This window comes from Sturnus vulgaris, chromosome 1 (assembly GCF_052056855.1).
Source record: "Sturnus vulgaris isolate bStuVul1 chromosome 1, bStuVul1.hap1, whole genome shotgun sequence".
Taxonomy (NCBI): domain Eukaryota; kingdom Metazoa; phylum Chordata; class Aves; order Passeriformes; family Sturnidae; genus Sturnus; species Sturnus vulgaris.
The window spans coordinates 86,993,357-87,017,504 of NC_142243.1; the positions used below are offsets into that span (position 1 = coordinate 86,993,357).

Sequence of the window (24,148 nt, forward strand, 5' to 3'; positions counted from 1 at the left end):
TCTCTTTATACATTCCTAACAAATTTCTGTTCCTTCATATCTTAAATAGTAGAAACATATCTATTAAATTTGTTCATTATTATACTTTCTCACCAGTCTGCCAAGTGCAAACTGAATTCACCTGCCATCTCCCAGACAAGGCTCTCCTGTCCTTGGAGCAGGACTGGTTGATCCACTTACATTCTAGACTGATGCCATGACTTTCAAATCAGGGAGGCATCTGGGTATGAAAATCAGACTGACCTCTGGCAGATATTTCTCCTATGTATTCAGCTGGAGAGCTGCTTTCAGGCTCAGCTATTTAGTAGTGACACAGGACAGCATTCAAAGCTCAGGTCTGGCAGAAGCCCTCAGCTCCATGTGGAGCAGGGTGCAGCTGATGAAGGGCATCTCAGACTATTGTGGAAGGGAAGCATCTGCCACTAGCCGGAGATTGAACTCCCATTGCTGTACCAATTTGATATTGGGGCTGGCAGGAAGGTGGTGGGGTTTTTTTTTGTGTGTGTGTTTTTGTGGGGGTTTTTTTGTTTGTTTGTTTGGTTTTTTTGTGTGTTTTGGTTTTCTGTTTGTTGGTTTGGTTTGGTTTATGGTGGGTTTTTTTGTTTGTTTTTTTTTTTTCTGGTAGGATAATACTGGCCAGTGGTCATCTTATTTTAACTGAGTTTGCAAAGAAAGGAATTACCTGTAGTTCAGCAAAAAGTTAATATGTGCATTGTTTACTTCCATTTAAATGCAGCAGAATTTTAATGCCAAGTGATAGAAAAATGTTACTTAAATTGAACAAGTGCACAGAAGCATTTCTAGGATGTTTAGGGGAACAAAATTTACATCTTTATAGGAGAATTATAATTTTTTTTTCTTGTTTAGTATAGTTCAGCAAAGACTGAAGAAGGCCGTGATAACACTTTATAAATATATTTGAGAAGTAAATGTCAGAGAGGAATATTGACTTCATCACATGATCAAATGGCAGTACAGTGAGTAATCCTGAATACATCTGCACTGGAAATCTAAAGGCTTCCAGATATGTGATGAAGCAAGCATTTGAATACTCTCCTGAGCACTGGAAGGAGTGTCGTGCACTCTGGCAGCAAGGAGCCTGAGAAGTTTATAGGCATAATTGTACAACACAATAGAATAGGAAAATGCCTGAAGAGAGAAAATTAAGCTTATATTATGAGTCCCTGGGCATCTGGTGTGTCAGTATCCCCAAGTGTGTGAGAAAATAGATTAGATCACTGTCAATTTGCATTATAATAATTCCATGCCTCAGGGCTTCCACTGTAGTTGGGAAAGATTTTATTTTATTTTTCCTGATACATGATTTGTCCTCTACTGCTCTTTTTTTGCTTTCCTCTGCAGGTCTGAAGATAAATTGTTATAGTTGGCATTAGAAGCTTAGGGTTCATGTGTCCTGCTGATATATTCAGGATTAGGCCAGCCTCTAGGCCTGGAATTGTTTTGAAGGAGTTATTTACCTATGTCGGCTTGGTAGACTCCATTGATTTCATTTATGGCATGGGACACAGCCTCCTTCCTAGAATCAAATGAAGTAATATTTAGCTAATTCTTTGTAAACTTGCAAACACACACTTTTTCACTGGACAAGCTATTTATTAATCTCTCCCTCTTTTGCCTGAGTTATCCTGTTGGTTACTAGTATCTCACTGGGCACCTTTGACTGTTCATTTTCTGTTTGCCTCCTTTCATCCTCGAAAGTGACAACATCATTTATTTTTAGAAGGATATTCAGAAGAAAGGCATTTTCGGCAACAAACAGCAAGAATGAAGAAGGACACAAAATTGTTCACTCCTGGAATATTAAAACTTATAGAGGTATATGTGTGATTCCTACGTTCCTGTTGACACATCCTTTGAAATTACCTTCTTGGTGTTGGAAGTCCACCTGGCAATGCTAATCTCTTTTACTGACTTAGCTAAACAACATTCTTGAGGTGACTTCCACTCAACAAACATGATAAGCTCAGTAAATGCAAAGGATACCTGGGTAAATGAATAGCCATTGTATCACAGTGATAGCTTTTGAGAATGAGTGAGGCAAACAATATCCATGGAGAATATGGTTGGTTGTCTGATTTTTAAGTCTGCACAGCATTGGAAATGCTCAAGAGAAGATTTTTATGTTCAGGGTGTTCGCATCCATGTATTACTTCTTACTTACTAAAAGACATTTGGATTCGGCAATTCTGAATTACAGAACTGTGTCAGAGGTGACCTCCCCACATACACACACAAGTATTTTAAAATTCTTGCACTCATACACAAATTCAAGATGTGGCCATTACCATAAAGAGCAGAAGTCAGTCACAAATTTCTCCCCAAATAAAGGTAGAATGCATGCTTTACCTTGTTACACCTTCAGTCTTGATATCTGGCCATATTTTTGTCCTACAGTATCATCTTTGAAGTGATTCTGTAGCTGCTCAGTCAGGAAGCTGTATTCCCTGGGATGGCTGGGGGAATGGCAACTATTTGATGGTCCCTCCACTTTGGATACAAAAATTTTTGTTTGTGTGACTCTGTCAGTTATGACTAGAATTTTTAAAGGCCTGAGATCATGAACTTTTCTAAGCTCCTACATATAACCAGAGAGCCAGGGCCATTGGTGAAGCCTTGCAACAATCCTGCTTTTAACTGGGGGCAAATAATATGAATCTGAGCCCTAGGTAGCCCCTTTTTTGCAGAGCATCCTGTTCATGGATGGTTCTTTATCCCAAGAAGAGTCTCAGGAGTCTCCTGGCTCAGCTGCAGTCCATTCCACATGAAGCTGAGAGCTGGTGCCAGACCTGCCCCACTTGTCAGTGCCCAGCACTTGAGCCTAAAGCAGCACACCAGGTGTTCCAGTACTCTGGTTCATTGCACCAAAAGGACACAAAGGTGTCTCTTATTACCTGCTCAGAGCACCAGATTAACCTTTGGCTCAGCAAAAGCACTGTAGGTCATCTAAGTAACAGATGGATGTTAGTGGAAACCACACAAAATGAACACAGAGACACCAACTTTAGTTAAACTTCAAAGGCAGAACGCTGGAATTTCAGTAACTTAGTCTCAAAGACCTTATGGTGCCATGAAGTAATTTTTGGATCCTGAAGTTTTAAACGGCATCACAGGCCTTTTGCTCTCCTGAAGTGACAGGAACACAATAAACTTCTGTAGTAAAATGTACAAAGTGCTGAGGGGCCAGTGATAAGGAGTTTTTACATAAAGCCAGAGAAGCAGACAAAGAAGGAAGAGAGAAAAAAAGAAGGATGTGTTGGTAGAAGGGATTAAAAAGATGTGTTGCCAGAGTGATGCAGCTTTAAAAGAACAGGTTGATGTGATTGAAGATGGCACTCAGTGAGGTATTTAAAGTAAAGATGGGGAAGTATTAGAACATTTGTATAAGATGATATAAGGTCACATTTGGATCCTAGAACAACATACACTCCTCTTTGATGCCAGCTCAACACCTTTTCTTTGACCCCAGTCAATCCTTTTCCTTCATATTCCCTTAAATCTCACTATATTACCTCATTTTCCTCTTTATAGCACACAGCCATAAGAAAGGTCACTTGCAATGCATTTATGGGTAATGGACTCCTCCTCCTTTATCCTAAGATTTTAACATGAGCCTGCTCATTACAAGAGTGAGAGATATGTTTTAGCTTCTTGTTTCTCCGTGCCAATTACAAACCCCAAAATACTATGCAAAAAATTCAAAAGATGTCAAAGTATTAGAGAAGCTAAGTTATTCTTAAAACAGTTAGATTAGTTGCAAGACTACTGATAATGGCTCAGTTTCTTTAAAATGAGGAGTGTGTATTTGCTTACTTTCATACAGTGTTGCCAGGATCTGAGATCAAGTCCTCACATCCTGATCTTGGAGAAGCTGCTGCTGCCACCACCTGGTAGTTCCCTGGTCCTTGGCTAGAGAAATAAATATATAGCTTACACAAAGAACTCCCAGAGAGACAGGTGGACCTTGAAGGAGGTCACATCTACAGAATGTTATAGAAACATTGATGCAATCTGAAGTACATTTTGGAATATGACAAAAGATCTGCATTATGTGTAGATGCGGCACTTAGGGACATAGTTTTGTGGTGGACTTGGCAGTGCTGAGTTAATGGTTGAACTCAATTATCTTAGAGATTTTTTCCAACCTAACTGATTCTATGGTTCTACATTAACAGGGCCAACCGATGATGACGTTCCCAGTCAGCAGTTATCCACAGGCATGGCTACAGCAGCAAGCCTACTGAATTCACAGCATCAAGCATGCAGCACTGGTTCTTTCTATGATTAGATGACACCATGTGCTTCACCACTTAGGTTCAAGAAACAAATTTTTTGGGTGGCAGCACCATTTGAAGTAGAAATGACAGTTCCTTGCATGATTCACCACTGCTTCTACAAAACCAATAAAAGGAGGAATCTAATGAGCACTGAGTTGTATACCATGTGAAGAACAAATGGTTTGTCACCCTGTGGCTGCAATCATAGATGTAAAAGAAGGGGTTTTGCCACACGTGTGGGATAAGTGCAGGTCAGTGGTCCTTTGTACATGTGAAGAGGCACATAGAGATGGTGGATTATCAGAATCTGCACACAGTTGTAGATCAGCTGCTGGGGTTATCATTAGCAAACCAAAAAGATGGAGTCTTTTTTTCTGTTAGATTTATGAACAACAGGGATTTCCTCCTGCAATATCATCTACAAGAGAATGGTAAAAGCAAACCTGTGCTTGAGTCCTGGAAGCATAGGAAGGTACTCCCGCTGCTGGCTTGCTGTGCACTTTAGAGGGGGTTTGTCAGGGCTGGGATGGTTGTGTTGTAGAGAAAACCTCAGCTTGCTGCTTCATATCTGGTTATTCCTATGAAAACTAATTTGTTGCAATTAACTGAATTATAAGAAATCAGTAACTTCTTTTGTTTCTAAAGAATACTGCTATATCTGGATTTAGATATAGATGAAGATGTACATCAACAGAAGATGACCCTGGACATCCTTGTTTCTAGTCTGAAATATGGGAATTAGAAACAAAAAATCTTCTTGGGTTTAAGACATACATTCATAGGGTTTAAGACATACATTTATAGTAAGTTACATTCGGTCTATTGTACACCTAGACCACAACTATAGCAGTGGTGATGGGTAGTACTAAACACAACCTCTCAGCCATAGCTGACTATTGCAGCAGAATCCCATGCAACAAGATTCATACATATTCCTGAACTCTTAGCTAGTAGTGGCATTTGCACATGAAATGCAAAAGCAGAAAATATGTGAAAACTGGAAAAGGAGGATCTATCCAGGCTTCTAAGTAGGGTGTGTTTATTTTCAGAAGTGTCTCATGAGGCTTGCCCAAGGACTCATCCCTCTACCTGTGGTACTCATCCAAGGAGGCTGTAACCAGGTCTGACATTGTGGTTTTGGTGGCAGAGGAAAGAGAGAGAGTGAAAGGGCTGATGTCAACCCAGTAGCATCAAGGCCTTGAGCAGGCAGGGGACCAAACACCTCCTGAATCAGTTTAACTTACTTGATTTCCTCCTGAGAACACATGGTCCCTTCCTCTTCCAGCAGCCTTTCTCTGGCATCAGGGCAGGCTGTTCCCTACCTAATGCGTGATCAGTCTTCCCTGCCATGGTCCCTAGGACACACAGCGTCTTCTGTTACTTCAGTACATGCCTGCTGAGGTGAAAATCAGGGAAGATACATGAGGCCCCAGCCACAACACCATGGTGAACTGCGCTCATGTGGATTTTTTACCTCCATCTCTAGTCACATTTTGTCCCATTGCAGAAGAAATTCCAGGGTAGGAGAGCCAAACTATGGGGTCTGTGAGGTGATCATTGTGAGAATAAACTTTTTCTGCTCTAGCTTTTCATCCTTCATAGTACAGAAAGCAGTCTAACAGCCTGTGCTACTAACTGTTTTGGAAAGTCAGGGACATTGAAGCACCATGAAAACAGTGGTTTTATCATATGATGATAAGGCTGTACATGGTACAGCCTGAGCCAGGGCTTGCAGAGAAATGCAGGGACATGACACCTGTTGGAATAGCATTGGACTAGTGGTCTGAGCAAGGCAAATCTGAGAAAACTCATCCATACAGTTTGCAAAAAGAGGAACTTGGGGCAGTCCCTTATGCCAGACTTAACCTGGAATTTGCCTCACATCAGGCTGGTCTAATCATTCCAAATTTAGTTTTGCGAGCAATATGACAGACCAGGTGATCGTTTAACAAGTGAGACTTTATCTGGCAATATTGCCAGCAGAATTCCCAGGGTACTGTACTGCCATAATTTAATAGTTGTATTGATGGTCTGGAGGCAAATAAAAACTTTCAAATAAAAGAAGAGCATACAGAAAGGCCAGCAAAGTGATAGAGGGTGGAGGCAGACTGAATTGAATAGCTGTGTTTGTCAAATTAATGTGTTTTAATAAAAAACATTTGTGAAGTCATCTTATTAGGAGCAAATCATGCAAGTTTATGTAACTGCAGACCATATTCTATGTAAAAAGAAACATTAAAGGAAATTAGGGGTCACTATGTATCAGATCATCACAATCCGGTGGCATAATCTCATTGAATAGAGGAATTCTGCAGCCCTGAAGTGCATAAATAGGAAGGGTTACAGAAGAAGCACAAGGCATGGGGGAACAGAGACCAACACCATCACAGGGACCATTACTAGATTGCAATGTGCAGGTCACCTTCGCTATTCTGCTGATATTGAAAAAAATAGAAACACTGAAAAAGCTGAAATTCATTAAATAAAAATATGTAAAGAATTCAGTGTTTAATTTATCATATAGAAGTTTGAGAGATGATTCAATTATTTGATTAAAGCACAGAATAGATACGTATACTATCTACATCTAAACTAACTGTGCAATAAAGCATTTCTTCATCAGTTAGACAGAGGTGTGGAAAGAATCAATAGCTATAAATTAGAGTTTTCCTCAGGCAACTTCTTTAAATAAAACATATTTGAAGACTGGATGCTGGGTATGAATAGTAAAGTGTCTTTCACAGTGATGCAGGCAGATTGTGGAGACAGTGGGATATCAACATGCAAGAGTATGAAGAACGAGTTTAAAATTGAAAAGTCACTAGAAGACCCCTCCTAAATAATAGCGGAGTCTTTGGTGCACTGCCTGCCTGTCTCCTAGTGCCTTCCAGGAAGGAATTCCTCCTGACATGATAAAGTATACCATAGAGCCAATAGGCTAGGACTGTGTCCCAAGAGTCCACAGGACAGGATGGACTGGAGGAGCCATCTATTCAAGTCTTTTGCCTCACCACATTCTGAACTCCTCCAGAGCCTACCATCATTCACACATTCGTACACCATTATTAGTTTAAACATGTGCACTTTAGAAATAGCTTGGAAGAACTGCTAGTCTCAGTTTGAACTGGAGGCAGCTTGTGGGGATTTCTGTGAACATGAGACACTTTGTATTAATCAGACTGAACCCTGTACTGTTCACTGATTCCAGCGTCTACTACAGGACATCCCCATAAGGCCCAGGATTATAAAAAAGAGGGAGAGCAACTTTTTTACCCAGGCAGATAATGATAGGATGAGGGGAAATTGTTTTAAAACTAAAGTGGAGAGATTTAGATTAGATGTTAGGAAGAAATTCTTCACTGTGAGGGTGCTGAGATACTGGAACAGGTTGCTCAGAGAAATTGTGAGTGCCCCATCCCTGGAAATGTTCAAAGCCAGGTTGGATGGGGCTTTGAGAAACCTGGTCTAGTAAAAGGTGTCATGCTCATAGAAGGGAAGTTGGAACTAGATGATCTTTAAGATCCGTTCCAAACCATTCTATCCTTTTATATTCTATCCTTCTATGATATTCTAGCCCCAAGTCAGTGGTGCCAGTAGCTCCATACCAGCTGTGACCATGGCTGTGCTCAACTTGCTTATCTAAACCTCTTTCAGGGGCAAAACCTTGAATGCTAAGTATTTGTTCTGATTTGCTGATTTGTCCCCTGGTTTGAACCCATGTGGCCATTACTTCCTTTTTCCTGTACACTGTGACTAACAGATCTACCTTAGAAAAATGAGAAGTGACAGGGAAGGACACAAACACAGGAGCATAGGCACCCACGCTGTAGAACAGCAACAAAGGTACACAGGCAACTTTTTCATCTGGACCATCCACATTCTTCCAGAACTACTTTCAGGTACATTTCAGGATTTGGAATACAAATAAGGGCTGCTCCATGCCAGCTGGACTCAGTGCTGGAAAATGGTCCCTGGTCTTTTTCATTTGCTAGCACACATGTTGTCTGGGTGTCTTAGAAATTCTTCCTGCCCAGGATATTCCTATGCCTTCTTTCCTGTATCATTGGTAATGACAAAGGTATCAGTTTTAAATACAAGATGCTACTTATTCTGAGGTACAGGGGAAAAAATAAAAAGTACCAATAGGCAAATCAACCTTACTTGTTAGTATTGAATAATCAGAGGAGCTTTTTCTAGGAGTATGATCACATATACATATACATATACATATACATATACATATACATATACATATACATATACATATACATATACATATACATACATATACATATACATATACATATACATGTCTGTCTCACAAATGTGGTAATAAAAGCTACTTGATAACTATTGAAAGCAACTCTGCATTTCAGAAGAGCAGACATTAATTTTGCTTTAAATGACAAGGCAGCAATATGAATGTAACGTAAACTGAGTCTAATGAATAAGTTTAATATTCCAGGAGGAAAAAACACATAATTCCACTGATTTCTCAGCATATTTTAAAAAACAAAATTAAGAATTAATTATTTATGGGATATTAAAGGTACCGTGAAATAAAAGGTTTCAGTATTGCAGATCTAGATGAGTTATCACTGCACTATGAAAATAATATTCCTGTCCTGAAACATATATGGAAGTCCTTTGCTGCATTTTGCTGACCTCTTTGGAGGCAGTGTTGTGAGAACAGTCTGTCATCCAATGTCCTTTACCATCAATAGAAAGAACCTCATGGGTCTCAGTTATCTTTGGATCTTTGGATCAGGTCCCAGAACATTCCCAGATCTGCAGGACTTGGAAGACCATTAAATTATCTTATGAACAAAATCCTGATCCTGCTGCTTCTTAGATAAATAAATTTAGATGATCTCAGTCCAGCCATGATGCATAAGTGCATCATCCTGCTAATTTGTGGTAAGACATGTATTATTTCAATACATTTGATATAATGTATTTCAAGTCATTAAGGTACACGTTACTAAGCACAAAATCTGTATGGAAATTATAATTGCAGCTCTTATTCAGCTGCATAATTGATTTATAAAAATTGTTTATTTTATTTTATTGTATCACATTATTTTTATGCAGTAAAATGTGACAGTACCACATGCTTCTGAGTCAGCTGAAAAACATCCTAAACAAAATTGCCATCGGCCTGACACATCAAGAGCAGGTAAATGGTATCCTCTGTTCTGTTCACATCTATCTCTCCTGCCTCTCTTCTGCTTATTACCAGCTGTAATTAAAACAATGAAGGGTAGATGGCTCACGGAATGGAATTCGTAGCAGGTGATGCTCCCAGTTAATGGCCTGAAATGTCAAGCTCCATTTCTTTGTCTGCAGAATGAAGAAGTGATTTAATCATGCAGAAGGAAAGAGTGAAAGACAGGAGAGAAAACACAATGTGTTTTACTTTATTAATTTTCCTCCACTTTACTGGCCAACAGCAGAAAACATGAGGAGGAGAGTCATAGTTCTAGAGATGGACAAACAGATGAATTATTTGTTGCTTTTTGTATTCACGAGAAGTTGACAGTCTCAGCACTTTCAATAATGAATCTTAAACACCATGTTGTGTCATATTATATTGGACGAGTCATTTATCTGGAGTATATGTAAGACTAAATAGGAAAAGAATGAGCTGAGCTTTTTCCAGACCCAAAGGCTATATAAACAGTCTCAAATCAATCTTTTTATGGTCTGCTTGGTAAGAAACCATAATCTGTCTGCATCCTTCACAGTACAGGTCATCATTTGACATTCCAAGCAGGAAGGACCTCATAGCAGTAACCCCCCACATTCAGATGAAGGCTCCATCTGGGTCAGTATCCTGTGCTCAGCACTAACCAGAAGCAAATGCTGAAGAGCAAAGACGAGAAAAGCAACTATGAGACCTTTCCTGACTACCCTCCTGGCCTTGGGCTACCTTCAGTTCATGTGATTTCCTGAGCCAGGAATGGTTTACCTACATCTCCCTGATTGTCTACCAAGCATTTGTCCCATTTTCCTTCAACACCGCTAAGCATTTTCTGTTTGTAACATCCATTGGCAAATAGTCCCACAGGGCTTGTGAACTATGCATGACAAAAATCACTGCTTTTTCCATATTTTGAAGTTGTCACTTCTTGGCTTTACTTTCATGGCCCCTAGTTTTTGTTCCAAAAGATGGTCTAGGCTCCAGACCACTCATGGCTCTGTAAATAGAGTGAAGTATTGGCCATAAGTCTCATTAGTGGGCTCTCTCAAGCTGAAGAGTCCCTGTCTGCTCATGTTTTCCTATTACAGAAGGCATTTAATATCTACAGTTATCTTGGCAGCCCTGCTCTGACTCCTTTCCAGGTCCACTCCAGGGAATGAGAACTGCACACAGTGTTCAAGGTTGGGGCAAACTGTGGATTTATGCAGTAGCACGACATTTTCTGGTTTGTTCTCACATTTCTTTCCTTACAATTCCTAACTCTCTGCATGACTTCTGATAACTGCTGAGCTCTGAGCTGATGTTTTCAAAGAACTTTCTATTCTGATCCTCAGGTCTTGCTCCTGTATGGTAGTGGTCAAGAGGTCAAGAATCTTCATGTGAAACTAGGGTTGTTTTTGCTTGTTATGCTCATCGCTTTACATGATCCATCTTAAAATCTTTTCAGGTCCTTCTACAGTTTCCTACAAACTGCATTCATCTTTAGTCTGCCAAATAATTTTCTCATAAGCCAATTTTCTCATTGTACCATCTGATCCCTTTCTGGGTCATCTATGAACATACTAAATGGCACAATTTTCAGCCTAGTTCCCTGTTGAACTCTTCTAGGATCACCCCCTTACAAGAATCAAATGTTTGCCCCTGTCCTGCATTTCCTATCTGGAATTCTAGGATTTCTCCCGTTATTCCATTCCTTTATTTCCTTAATAAATTTTGTTTAAGGATTTCTCTAAGAGCTAATGGGAAATCAAGTAGATTGTATAATTTAGATCACTCTTATCTACATGCTTGCTGACCTCTTGAAAAACTCATTAGAGGTCTGCAAAACAGGATTTTCTTTCACGTAATCTGTGCTACTCTTCTCAAATGGGTCATATTGATCCATATGGCCTCTCATTCCATCCTTTATTACAAGCCCTACTTAACTGCCAGTGCAGATGTCCAGCTTAGAAGTCTATAATTGCCCATTCCCTGTATGAAAATCAGGGTACAAGTGCAATATGGTTACTTACATCATGAGCCATGTGACATTTTCTTTCTCAGTCTTTCTATCTCTACATACCTATTGATCAATTCAGACTGACTTTCTTTCTTTTCCCCTCTCTTTCACTGGAACATAAATTTCTCATCTTTACATTTTACCTCTGAACATGAAAATGATGCTGGTGATCATGATAAAAATTTAACAACTGGTAATATATTTATAGCCATTTTTAACTTTAAAAGCACTGTATACATTTATCTAACATAATTCATTAATCTAACCTAACTAGGCCAGTAATAACAGATTTACAGTGAGCTGGATATCTCTATATTTGATGTTAAACTTCTGTGATTTTCTTCTGTTGAATACATTCCCTGAATTAGATGTGATCATGGATATCTATAGGATTTATCCCAAGCAAGCCAGAAGTCATATTTGCTCAGATCCAAGAACTAAAGGCTTTTACCCAAACAGGAAGGAGGGGAAGTTTTAACAGTACCTCAAAACCCTTGTTTGTTACTGAATTTAAAGCAAGTGGTTCTGCTCTGTACTTCCACAGGATATGTTTGCCCATATTCAAAGATGGACATAAAGTGACTCTTCTGTTTGAATCCCAGTCTCTTGTGTCTGCAGAGCCACATCTGACACAATTGTTTGCATTTACACTCTTCTTTCAAAACTTGACATCCCTGTTCATCATGTTCTTATCTAACTTGTTAAGTGCACCCTACTTTACATTCTTCTTTCCAAATATTAGAAGTTATTCTTTTCCTCAGACCAAGATCTCACATGTGTGAAGCATGTGAAGTCTTAAAATCTTGTAATCCTGGGACTTCTGCTGTCCAAACAACATTCTGCCAACGATGACAGGATGAACAGCGACTGCTGATCAATAGACAGTGGGATTACTTTATCATAGGATGACAATACTTGTCAAGGCCTAGAACTGATCCTTTTCTGCATCCTAGGATTATTTTTTAATTTTGCATCTGCACAGTCCTATATCTACCTTAATATTCAGTACTTTTTACAGTTGCTTGCTTTTTAATTTTAGGTTAGCATACTTAATCCTATGAATTCCCAAACAGTTCTTTATATTTTGCAAAATCCCAACTTCCTACTACTGGTCTAGCATGGTAACCCAGAATAGAAACTGACCATTTGATGATGTTATTGTCATGAATAGAAAATGGAAAAATAAGGTACATCCAAGAAACTAAGAGTTGGAGATTTTGATGGTTCTCATTGTGGAGCAGAAATCGCTGCAAGTTATAGCTACAAAATGCATACAATTCATTAAATCCCAGTTTGGGATGGAAGGTATTATCCAGTGTCATGGGACACTTACCAGGCTGCTCAGAGCCCCCTCCAGCCTGGTCTTGAACACTTCCAGGGATAGGACATCCACAGCTTCTCTGGGCAACCTCTTCCAGTGTCTCACCATGCCCACAGTCAAGAATTTATTTCTAATATCTAATCTAATCTTATCACTGTCTTTCAGTTTGAAGCCATTCCCCCTCCTCCTGTCACTGCATGCTCTTGTAAAAAGTCCCTCTCTATCTTTTTTGTAGGCTCCCAACAAGTACTGGAAGGCTGCAATTAGGTTGCCCCTTCTCTTTTCCGGGCTGAACAATGCCAGGTCTCTCAGCCTTTCCTCACAGAAGAGGTGCTCCATCCCTCTGACCAGGGTGGTGGTGGCTTCCTCTGGACTCTCTCCAAGGGTCCATGTCCTTCCTGTGCTGGGGACCCCAGAGATGGATGAGTTATCTCCTGGCATTTCTGGACTGATCTGCTCAGATCCAACCCAAAACAGACACGCTGGAAACAAGCTATTTGTAAAACAGTTATTGTGATGTGCCGTGGGGGTCTAAGCATGTCAGACAACCTTCCCACAGGGATGAGTGATAGCTGGATTATTTAATATAGACCGATTCATGGTAGAACAAGAGGTAATGGGCTCAAACTGAGAGGGGGTGCCTTTAGATTGGATGCTAGGAATAAATTCTTTAGAATTCTTTGAGGGTGGTGAGGCACTGGAACAGAGAAGCTGTGGATGTCCCATCTCTGGAGATGTTCAAGGGCAGGTTGGAAGGGGCTTTGAGCCACCTGGTGTAGTGGGAGGTTTAGAACTAAAACTAGATGATCCCTTCCATCCCAAACCACTCTGCGATTCCACGTTTTGCCGTTCCCCAGATGATTCCAGTGTGGGGTTTATTACGAAGCAGCACCTCTGCCTGTCACCGCTTCCATTTCTTGCACAGGCCCGAAGGCGGCTCAGAGCTGGCAGACACCAGACACGTTGGAACACTCAATGTCGCGGTCTCGTTACCGGCGCTATCCCGCTTTCCCCACATGCGGCGGCAGCGGCGGGAACGGGACGGCGCCGCCCGTGAGGGGAGGGGGCGTGGCTTGGGCCGGGGGCGTGGTCGCCCCACCCCTCCCTCCCGCGCATGCGCCCGTGAGCGGAAGTGGCCCCGGCGCGGGGGAGGCGGCGGCCATGGCGGAGAAGTTCGACTCCCTGGAGGAGCACCTGGAGAAGTTCGTGGAGAACATCCGGCAGCTCGGCATCATCGTCAGCGACTTCCAGCCCAGCAGCCAGACGGGGCTCAATCAGAAATTGTGAGGAGCCGTTGTCGGGGGCGGGCCGGGCTGTGCTGCGGGGCCTTTTCCCCCTCCAGGCCCAGGATGGTGCCTCAGGGTTCTCTCTCCCTGTCTGGGTATCGCTGGCCTCGCACACACCTTCAGGGGCAGCGCAATGACCCCGAAATCGGCTGAACCCGACTTGTTTTTCTTCCCGACAGGAATTTCATGGTGACGGGCTTGCAGGATATTGACAAATGCCGGCAGCAGCTTCACGATATCAGCGTGCCCTTGGAAGTTTTTGAGTAAGTCTTTGTGAGCCTGGAAGGGAACGTGCTGCAGTCGGGGACTCGAGGTAGCCTGGCTTCGCAGCATGGGTGTTTTGACTGTGGGCTGCTTGTCTCAAATCCGGTCCTTCTGAATGTCTCATGAGAACGTGAGCAGTCAGAAAGAGGTCAGAAGTATCTGCCTGTGAGAAGGCAGAAAGGTAGGAGAAGTGATAAAATATTCACCTGTCTTGATGTAACCGCTGGACGCTTTGATTTGGAAAGGACCTTAAAGCTCATCTAGTTCCAACTACCCCACCGTGGGCAGGGATGCCACCTACTAGATAAGTTGCTCAGAGCCCTGTCCAGCTCGCCTTTCAGATTTTTTTTTTATACTTTTGCATTTGTAGGCAGTAACACGAATTCTGCCGAATTTAGTGATTTCATGACATCACAGAATGGGCTAGGTTAGAAGGGCCCTTCAAGAACATTTGGTTCTAACACCTCTGCCATGGGCACAGACACCCATTTAATAAGTCAGCTTTCATTTTTAAAAGTAGACTTTTACACTAGATTAGAATCAGGATTTAAAGTTGCAAGTCAAAAATAAAGTGAGCCAATACTCAGGTTTTTAGTTTCAGGAGTGGCAGTCTGGCAGAGAATGGGAATATTAAAAGAAAATGAACATAGAGGATGAGCTATACTAGAGAGCTTTTGTGATATAGCTGACAAGTTAATTTATTGGTGTTTCTTCTAAGTCCAGATGTTACTGGTCTGTACTCCAGTGTGTTACTGGCTGTACACAGCTTTTTTCACTTGGGGTTTTACTCCAGTTATAAGTCTGTGATGACTCTTAAATGTTATTTCTAGCAAGTTTCTGTTTGTCAGGAATTGTATTGCAAAACAAAATTGCACGTAGGTTTGCTGGTACAGTAGTGTTATTTTTTTACTCTTTACTGTGGCATGTGCAGCTCCTCTTCATCCTTGATTTGCTGGGTGCCATATTCCTGTGTGTTTAATGCTCACCATACCCTAACTAGGCCACTTCCTGGTTAGTCCCCTTCCCCTTTTCCTTGGAGAAGGATCATCTTCCTTTGATCACCTGTGCTTATTGCCTGTGAGAAGCTGGTAGATATATATATTTTTTTTTTCTCTGTGTGTGTGTGCTTTTAATACTTCGTTCAAAGCTCTGCAGGCTTTCTGGAAACAGAGGTTTGCTGGCCATGGCCTTGTCCTTGAGCTGCCTTTTGGAAACGGCTAAGTTTCACTGTGGTGGTTTTTAAAATGCACATTTCAGAAAATAGTAGGAAGAAAAAGACAGCAGGATGAGTAATTTTGTACCTTGGAGAGCATCCTAGTAGGAATATGTTCATTTAGTAGTGTCTTTTCTATTTTCAGATACATAGATCAAGGCCGCAACCCTCAGCTTTACACTAAAGAGTGTCTGGAGCGAGCTTTGGCTAAAAATGAGCAAGTGAAAGGAAAAATTGACACTATGAAGGTAAGCCAGAATTAATGGAAGTATAATTCAATAATGTATTTGATAAGTTTTTACTTTTTTGTAAATATGTGGGTATTTTTTACTTGTGCAGTTATTAACTTCTGTTATTATGTGATTTGTCTTAGAAATTGCTCTGTATCCCCGTATCTTTATTGATGCTGATACAGGCTGTTCAGGAAAGGAAACCTGTAGTTCATCCCACAGTTAGGGATGCAGCTTTCAGAGTGATTTTATATTGGTTAACGCTGTATGTAGCAGTAGAGAGATTTTACTTGGTTTGTTTTGCAGATGTGTAATTTTGCTATGTGCAAATTAGAAACAAAAGAGGTATTTTCCCGGTCTTGAATTGATAGTAGAGGGTTAAAATGTCAAATATGTTCTATAATCATCAGTTAATCTTCATAAAATTAGTGAAAATGCATGCCAGTATTTAGGGGTTTCTGAACTTGTACTTCAGTTTGGGATGAACTGAAGCATTCTGTGATACTGTTTAGCTCTTGGAACTACTGCAGAAAAACAGAATCAGAAAAGGAAGTTTAGTGAGTTCTGAGAATCTTCTTTGGCTGAACTTAGTGTGGAGGATGACATGTTGTACTGCAGAATGTAGACATACAGGGATAAGTCCTAAGCTTCTCTTTCTTTTCTCTGTGCTTGTGAAATTGTGTACTTCCAAGGCAGATGTGAGTTGCTTTTTAAAGGTGGAGTGGATTCCATATCAAATCAAGAGGACGTGTCCTTAATAAGGTTAGGCAGATACTGGTGCACCAGAGTTTACTAGAGAGGTCCAACTGCTTTGTATTTCATAGGAGAAAATGCAAGTGAATTTCTGGGAAATCACAGACATTTTAGTTTGCCTGGTGCATTCCTCGTGGATTTCACTTGGCCATTTTCTGCAGATTTTGTAAATACAACTTTCTTTGTTCTGTAGTTTTGGGGGTTTTTGGGTACTTCAGTTCACTGAGAGGTGTATTGGGTACAAACATTTCTGTTCATCAGGTAACATTGCTTGATGAAATCTAAATAAATTGTCCAGATGATGTATATACATTTTTTTCTCTTTACAGAAATTTAAAAGCCTGTTAATTCAAGAATTGACAAAGGTGTTCCCAGAAGATATGGCAAAGTACAAAGCTATTAGAGGAGAAGATCCTCCTCCATAAGTTGGCCTTTGATAGCTCTAAAACTGTCCCATGAACTGACACCACCTTATAAAAACATTGATTGGAGAGAGAGGGAATCCAAGCCCTCCTAACAGCTGTACTAAAAATGGCAGTGGTGACTGTAAAGGAGCTTGATGGTTGTTCATGGTTCTGGTCTGAAGCTACTGAATGTTTCTGAAGACTTCTACTCAGTGATTGTGGTTGAAACTTCTATAGTAATCTGCTTTTCTTTCCTGAAGGGTTTGAGAAATGTAATTGCCTACAGGTCATCAGTGCAGAGCACTTCTCACAAAGTGCATTTCCATAGCAGAAAAACATGAGTTTTTTGTCTTCTGAAAAGTGTGCCTCAGGATTGTGGGCTCATCTGTTTTTTAAGAGAAGTGCATTTATTACACTTGATTATTTCTCATTTGTAAACTTCAGGGTTTTTTTACTGCAGTACGAACAACTGACTGCTTTTGTCTTGCCGAATTCTAGTGAGCAGGAGCCTGTCAAGGGCTGGAGTTCTCATGTGTCATAATTAGTTGCAGCCAGGAAAAGCTTCAGATCTTGTTTTGTTCTGGGAGCTGCAGTGCAGATGGCTGAGGATATAAAAAGTGAGCACACCTGGGGACTAGCTCCTCTACAACTTTAATATTTTGTACAGTATTTAATGTAAGCTTTTGTTTATTCATTTTCTGCAAGCAGGTTTTTGAATAAAAATTTGAAAAAATTTAAATCCTGATGTTTTTCTTTTGTATGCTTCTCTCTGGAATGTGATCTGAAAGCTGTGAAAAAATAGTGTATTCCTCAGTTCCATACTGATAGAAATAAAATGTGTATCAAAACTTGGCTCTTGGAATCTTACGTCTGAAGGTGGTGTCAGCTTAGTATTTTGGTTTTTTGATGAAAACTTCCATTTTAGTTCCTGAAATAGAGTTTGGGGATCAGCAACTTTCACCTGAAGTCCTGTGAGCTCGTGTGTGGGTTCTCTAACTGTACATACATAAGGGAACCCCAGTAATGGAGCAGGATGGTGGCTCCTCACCCAGAGGTCGGACGTTTGTGGGACAGCTTGAGTTTGTAAGTGGGAGCAAGAGGAGCCCTTTACATCTTGGGTATTTGTGAAGCTGGAGCCCTTTGTGCTTATGTTTGCTCTCCCACATCTATCTTGACTTTTTGCATCAGCAAATTATTTTATTACTTTAACTTTCTTCTGGTTGCTAAATGGAGTGGTTTTGGGCAGGCGCTCCAAATAGCACTATATGCATGTGCTCCATAGCAGGCCTGCCTAGTCTGCTAAAGACTTAACGGGGATTTAGGCATTTTTTAGGGTTTGGAGTTACCGGTGGCATAGTTTGCACACCTGAAGCACTTTCTGTGTTCAGGTACCTGCCTGAAGCAGAGCCCATCCATGATGCCAAGTTCCACCAAACTTGGACAGCAAGAGGAAAAACAAAAGCAGAAAACTAGGTGTTACTTTTAAAGTTTGTTACCTACCAGTCTAAGTTAATTGCTGCCTGATATTACCCTGCCTGCACAGTTGCTTTTTCTTGTATTTGTTCCACCTGTGTAATTCACCTTCACAATTTTACTGTATGAACTTGGAAGAGAGAGTGACAAGGAAAAGGTTCTCTATGTGTTTGGCTTGGCCTGGATTGTCCTGGGTCCCTAGGAGCTGTTGGAGCTGTGACTCCCAAGTGGATATATATAGGACACAAGTAAAGAGGGTAAAGAGGATTTTTTGTGTGTGTATAATGTAGTTGGAAAAGGAGCTTAAGAGCAAAATTGTTGACTGCAGGCAGGAGAAACTGTATTTAAATGATAGTTGAGAGAACATTTAGGAGCCACGAGGCATCCAGATACTTGTCTGGATACTGGAGTATTCTGTCACGTAGCACTGACACCAGCTTGTGTGTCAGATCTGGTGGAGTAGGACTCTTTAAAACTGATGCTTCCAAGAAGTCTTATTTATATCTCATGGATTCATAGAATCACAGAATAGTTTGCATCAGAAAGGAGCTTAAAGATTATCTAGTTTCAACTCCTCTGCCATGGGGGAGTTGCTCAAAGCCCTCTCCAGCCTGGCCTTGAGCACGTCCAGACATGGGCAGTCACAGCTTCTTAAGATAGCCCATTCCAGTGTTTCACCACCCTCACAGTGAGGAATTTCTTCCTAATACCTCACCTAAACCTGCCCACTTTCAGTTTGAAGCCATCACCCTTTGTCCTGGGATTAGCTTGGAGTTAGAGAGTCATGAGAGATAAGCAGCTCCATAGCCCCGAGGCCCTGAAAATGTGTGAAATATCTGCTCTCTAAATCACGTGTATTGATTTATTATGTCATTAGTTAATGAATTAAGTACCCAAGGCTGGCCACAGTGAAGATGGCTACCCATGCCTGCTGATGAGCAGAAGGCTTTAGGCTTCTCCAGCTTTCCCTGGATATCCCTGGACATGTCTGGGATAGTTAGTGGAGATGGAGGATCAGGGAGTAACATTAGGTCACATCATCACGCAATCTTAGCTGCCTGTGTTTTGTGAGGAATCTGTCTAGGAAAACAATTTTTTGGGTGGTGGATATATACATTAGGAATAAAAATTAAAAAAAAAAAAGTGAACCAAAAAAAAGCCTCTCTGTTAAATCACCAGGTTTTATATTCTGCTCAGCTTCTATTCCAACTTTTTGATATTATTCTATTATTTTATCCTTACTTCACTGGGCTAGCAATGCAAAATATTGCTATTGCTGCAACTGTCCATATTTAGCATAATATTGAAGAGAGGTTACTGTTGTAAATTATGTTTGTCTCAGAGAAGAAAAGGTGGCCTGAATGAGTGCATATTAATTTATAATGTAGAATGAGAATTGCTAGAAACAATAGTGTTTTCCATGTCCAATTGCACATGGAACAGAAAAATCCAACCTAATTTTTCCCATTTGTTAATTGGTTTTCTGAGAAGGAGCACATGTCTGAATTATCCTGATGTCTGCTTTGTTTTATCTGATGATAACCTTCAAGGCACTGAGTAAAGGAGACTGCTAGATCTTTCCTCTTTCTTACTTTCTTAACTGGATTGCATGGTTGGAGGTGAGATGGAATTTTATTTAAAGGTAGAATTAAAACAACATCAGCCAGGCAGAAAGGCTTCTAAAATAGATTTTTGTTGCCCTTTAATTATCTCAAAGGGAAGTTTGAAGCCATTCAGGTTTCAAGTGCATCCTTGAATTTTTAGTAAGATTAATGAGATTTTGGGTATAATAGAGAATATTTAATTGCAGGTAATTATTTTTTTTAACAATTATCTTTATTAAATACATTGTGAGATGAGAAGATGCTAGATAATGCTGCTCAGTATACACAGTTCTTTAAAATGGAGTGCGTGCTCCTACACTCCATTTAGGATAAACAAAGGCAATGTAAAATTCTTTTGCTCAGGCACAGAAAGAAACAGATCAAGAAGGTGCTAAGGATTTTGCTGCAACCTGTTAAGGCTCGGCATCCTCTCTGTCCCGTTTTTTACTGTAAGGAGAAGCAGTTTGGTGCCCAGCCTTCCCCTGTCCTTGAAACAGTTTTTGTTTAAACCTCCTTGTGAAGAACAAGTAATGCAGAGCTGTGCAGTCTGACAGGGACAGACATAGCTGCTACAGGAGTTGGATGCTGCTCAGCTGTTGGTTTATCCAACCTATAGCTCTTGTTAATTTGTTTTTTTTTCATGCAGATCAAGGCACTGTCATTTTTAGCCAGTTCTCAGCATAAGATGAATCACCAGTGTGCCTGAGACAATCTGTTTCTCATACCACTCAGAAGAGAGTCTCTTGATGGTAAAAAAATCATCCTGGGCAGAGCAGTTTGGGTTTCAGCGACTGACCTTTCTAATTTAGTTGGATGAACTGCTAAGTGGTGGGAATGGTTTGACAATTTCCCGAATATTTAATATTGTGATGTTTTTATAAATTGCTTTCTTCGATGAGTGCAGTTCCCAACTGATTGAAAGTGCTTATTGTGTGATTCTAGCAGTTACCCCAGGTACTCTATAATCTCATCTCTGACTCTCCTCTGATCACAGAAATGGAGCACATAAACTCTGCAATCCACTTCTTTTTGCCCTAAGTGATCTTTGAGATTTTAACTAGATCAGTTAGACACTACTCACTGAACTTGTAGTTTTACTGAAACCTTGCTAAATAAATTTATTTAAAAGGTGAATTCTGTAAAAAAATACTTAAAAATGTGTAAGAAGTGTTCCAAACACTCAGCTTAACTGCAAGTTCATAATAGAGAAGTATCCCTGCCGAGAATATTTCTGGATACTCATGTTTCAACACAAAGTAATTTCTTACTCTACTATGATTAATAGCTGCAGCATTTCTGGGCAGGTGCCAGATGTCCTTCCAGCTCTGCAGAGCAGAGAGCCAAGGTGACACGAATATCTGCCCTGCTCTGAGAAAACTGTGCTTGCTGCATGTATTTCAATTACTTCCATATGCTTGAAATCCTTCTGTATATTTTCTTAATTAAAATAATGGAGAAGCGAGCACACAATAAAGGATACTTCTGTAACAGCTCTTGTAATGCTCTTGAATTAGGAATCTGTATTTTCTGTATTGTGACATATTTCATACTGAGAACTAGATCGTATTTAGTCTCAATAAGATGTAATGCAGACAGTTAAAAAGAAACATCTTTCTGCACAGTATGAAAATTTCCAAACCAGTTATTATTCCTCCCGTGGAAGAAAATACTGTTCATGTGCTAAGGAATGGCACTTAAAATGTCTTTTTCTACAGACCTGACCTGAATCTACTTCTCTTGCTGTTTGCAATTTCATTACATTAAACAAATTTATCCACACATTCCTCAAAGGAAGACAAAGCTACTTTTATATATAATCTGGGAAAAGATAATTCAAATTAGGTCATGCTGCATTATTTAATAAGTTACTTGGGTCATATTGATATCATTTTTGCAGCAAAAAATAGCATGTTAATTGTTGAAATTTGTAAACTTTTGTTTGAAGTGTTACTAGGGATTCAAAATTCCTGTGTCTATATAAAAGTAATGGTATATACCAAGCCACTTCTGTACCGTCGTGGAGATTTTCAGTCCTTGTATGTAAACAAATAAGAGCTTGTAATTTTTTCTGAAATCACTGCTAGGTCCCATTTTTGTAGAGAAAATATTTTATCTTTACTCACCTTAAAAATACACTGCTAAAATAAGAGATTTTCATTTAAATATATGAGAAAATCCCTCTTCAAGTTTATTATTTGTTTTAAAGTATTACTACATTTTCAATAATAGACTATTACCTCCTATTTTATTACATTTGACCTATACTTTTTTGAGACATTCTCTGATTTGGTCAAAGTATAAGACCCAAGAAGTTCTGGCAGATAAAAATGGCTTTGAATAGGTCTCTAATCAAACACCAGATGTCACTCGGGCTAAGATTATTTAATATAATTTCCGGTCATCACTTATTAGGTTACAATACTTAAATAAATAGTTGAATAGGCATCTGCTACTCAATAAAACAAACGATGGATTCAGTGATAGATCAAATCCAATTTAAGAGAAGTATGTTAAAGAAACCCAACAACCTTTCTTTCAGAGACTTTAGGCATAAACTATGTGACACTGCTTTTTGCTCAGCCTGGGAATTTCTCTGCTTATGCAGCACACTGCAGAAGACACGTAACTTCACAGATACGCTGTTTCCTTGGACAGACTTTCTGCTTTTATATAAATGGACTTACTAAAGTTGCTCTGCATAACGCATAACGTCTGTCATCTCTAGAGGTTTATACTCATGGTTGGCAGAGCATTATGATTCCAAGGAAAATCTAACTTGCTGCTAAGCTTAGATGCTCTTCTTAGATTGAGTGGAGGGGAAAGAGCCCTTAGGTGTACATGTTGGAACTCACTGAGATCATGGTGAAAGCAAAAGAAAGGCAGTCATTACTAAACCTCTTTTTTACTCTCATCTTTTTGGCTCCAAAATTGATCATAGAATCAGTTACAAAGCTTGCCATGCAAATATTGCTATTGCTGTTACCTTTTATCATTATTTAAGGAACATAAACAGGCTAAGGATAGATCACAGGCACATGAAGAGAGGATTTGCAGGCAGAGAAAATTGTGCCACAGAATAATGTAGCAGTACACAGCTGACTGACTGGCTATTCTTCCCCAGTCTCCACTGATTCAGGATGTGTAGATGTGGCATTTGGGGATGTGGTTTAGTGGTGAACTTGTCAATGCTGGCTTAATGGTTGGGATCAATGATCTTGAGGGTCTTTTCCTTAACAATTTTCCTTCAACCTTAACAATTCTATGATTCTGTGACATCATCATCTTGATGTATATTACCTTTGGGCTGTGTAAGTCTCAATTTTTTCCTCCATGAATTTTTTGGGCTGCCCTCTGAATGCCTTTAAATTGCAGCATCTACAAAATCTCAGAACAAGGAGTTCCATGGTTCATATTTGCATTATATGAAGAAGTCTGCTTTCATTTGTTTTGATTCAGTCATCCACTAATTTAATTCTTTGTGCTTGCATTGTAAGATGTATGGAGAACACATTTCCTTCTCTCCTCTTCACTTGTGGTTGTATAGAATACTGCAAGACTCCCTTCCCAATCATATTTTTACCAGGATTCAAGGGCTTCAAGCTACTCTGTTGAGCTGTTCCTCATACAGAAGACTCTGTGTGCTTCAGATCATAATTGCCACTCTTCTCTGAACTGTTTCTAATATTCACTTCAGTCTTTTTAAAACCTGAGATGCTCTAAGATTCTTTATAAGGTATATTGTTGAAGGCCATCAGGAATCCAAACAGAGTCTGTCTATGCATCTTTGAGGTCCAACAGTCTTACACACTTTTTATGGAGCTCCAACAGCACTCCCTGTATCTATATAAAGCCTTCCCTGCACCAAAAGCTGTGCTAGCTTATTTCTAATACATACTTTCCTGAATATACAGTCTTGCTTTTGCTGTTCCTGAATGATTGTTGTTCCTTATCATTTCAGGATTACGAATGTAGCTGGCAAGTCAGACTCCTGACCTACAAAGATATCTGCACACACTGTATTTATGCAGAACCATGTAATTTAAGGCAAGGAGAATGTACACAGCTTTTACACAAACATTTGCATAAAGTATATGTCAATTTCGGTT

The 24,148-nt window shown here is 40.0% G+C and overlaps 1 protein-coding gene across 1 annotated transcript; it reads left to right on the forward strand.

Moving 5' to 3' along the window:
* The first annotated feature begins 13,937 nt into the window (after positions 1-13,937).
* MED10 (mediator complex subunit 10) lies at positions 13,938-17,817 on the forward strand. Its single transcript, XM_014872305.2, has 4 exons — positions 13,938-14,098; positions 14,281-14,364; positions 15,724-15,826; positions 16,891-17,817. The coding sequence occupies exons 1-4, from the start codon at positions 13,977-13,979 to the stop codon at positions 16,984-16,986; spliced, it is 405 nt and encodes a 134-aa protein (XP_014727791.1). The 5' UTR covers positions 13,938-13,976; the 3' UTR covers positions 16,987-17,817.
* The last annotated feature ends 6,331 nt before the right edge of the window (positions 17,818-24,148 follow it).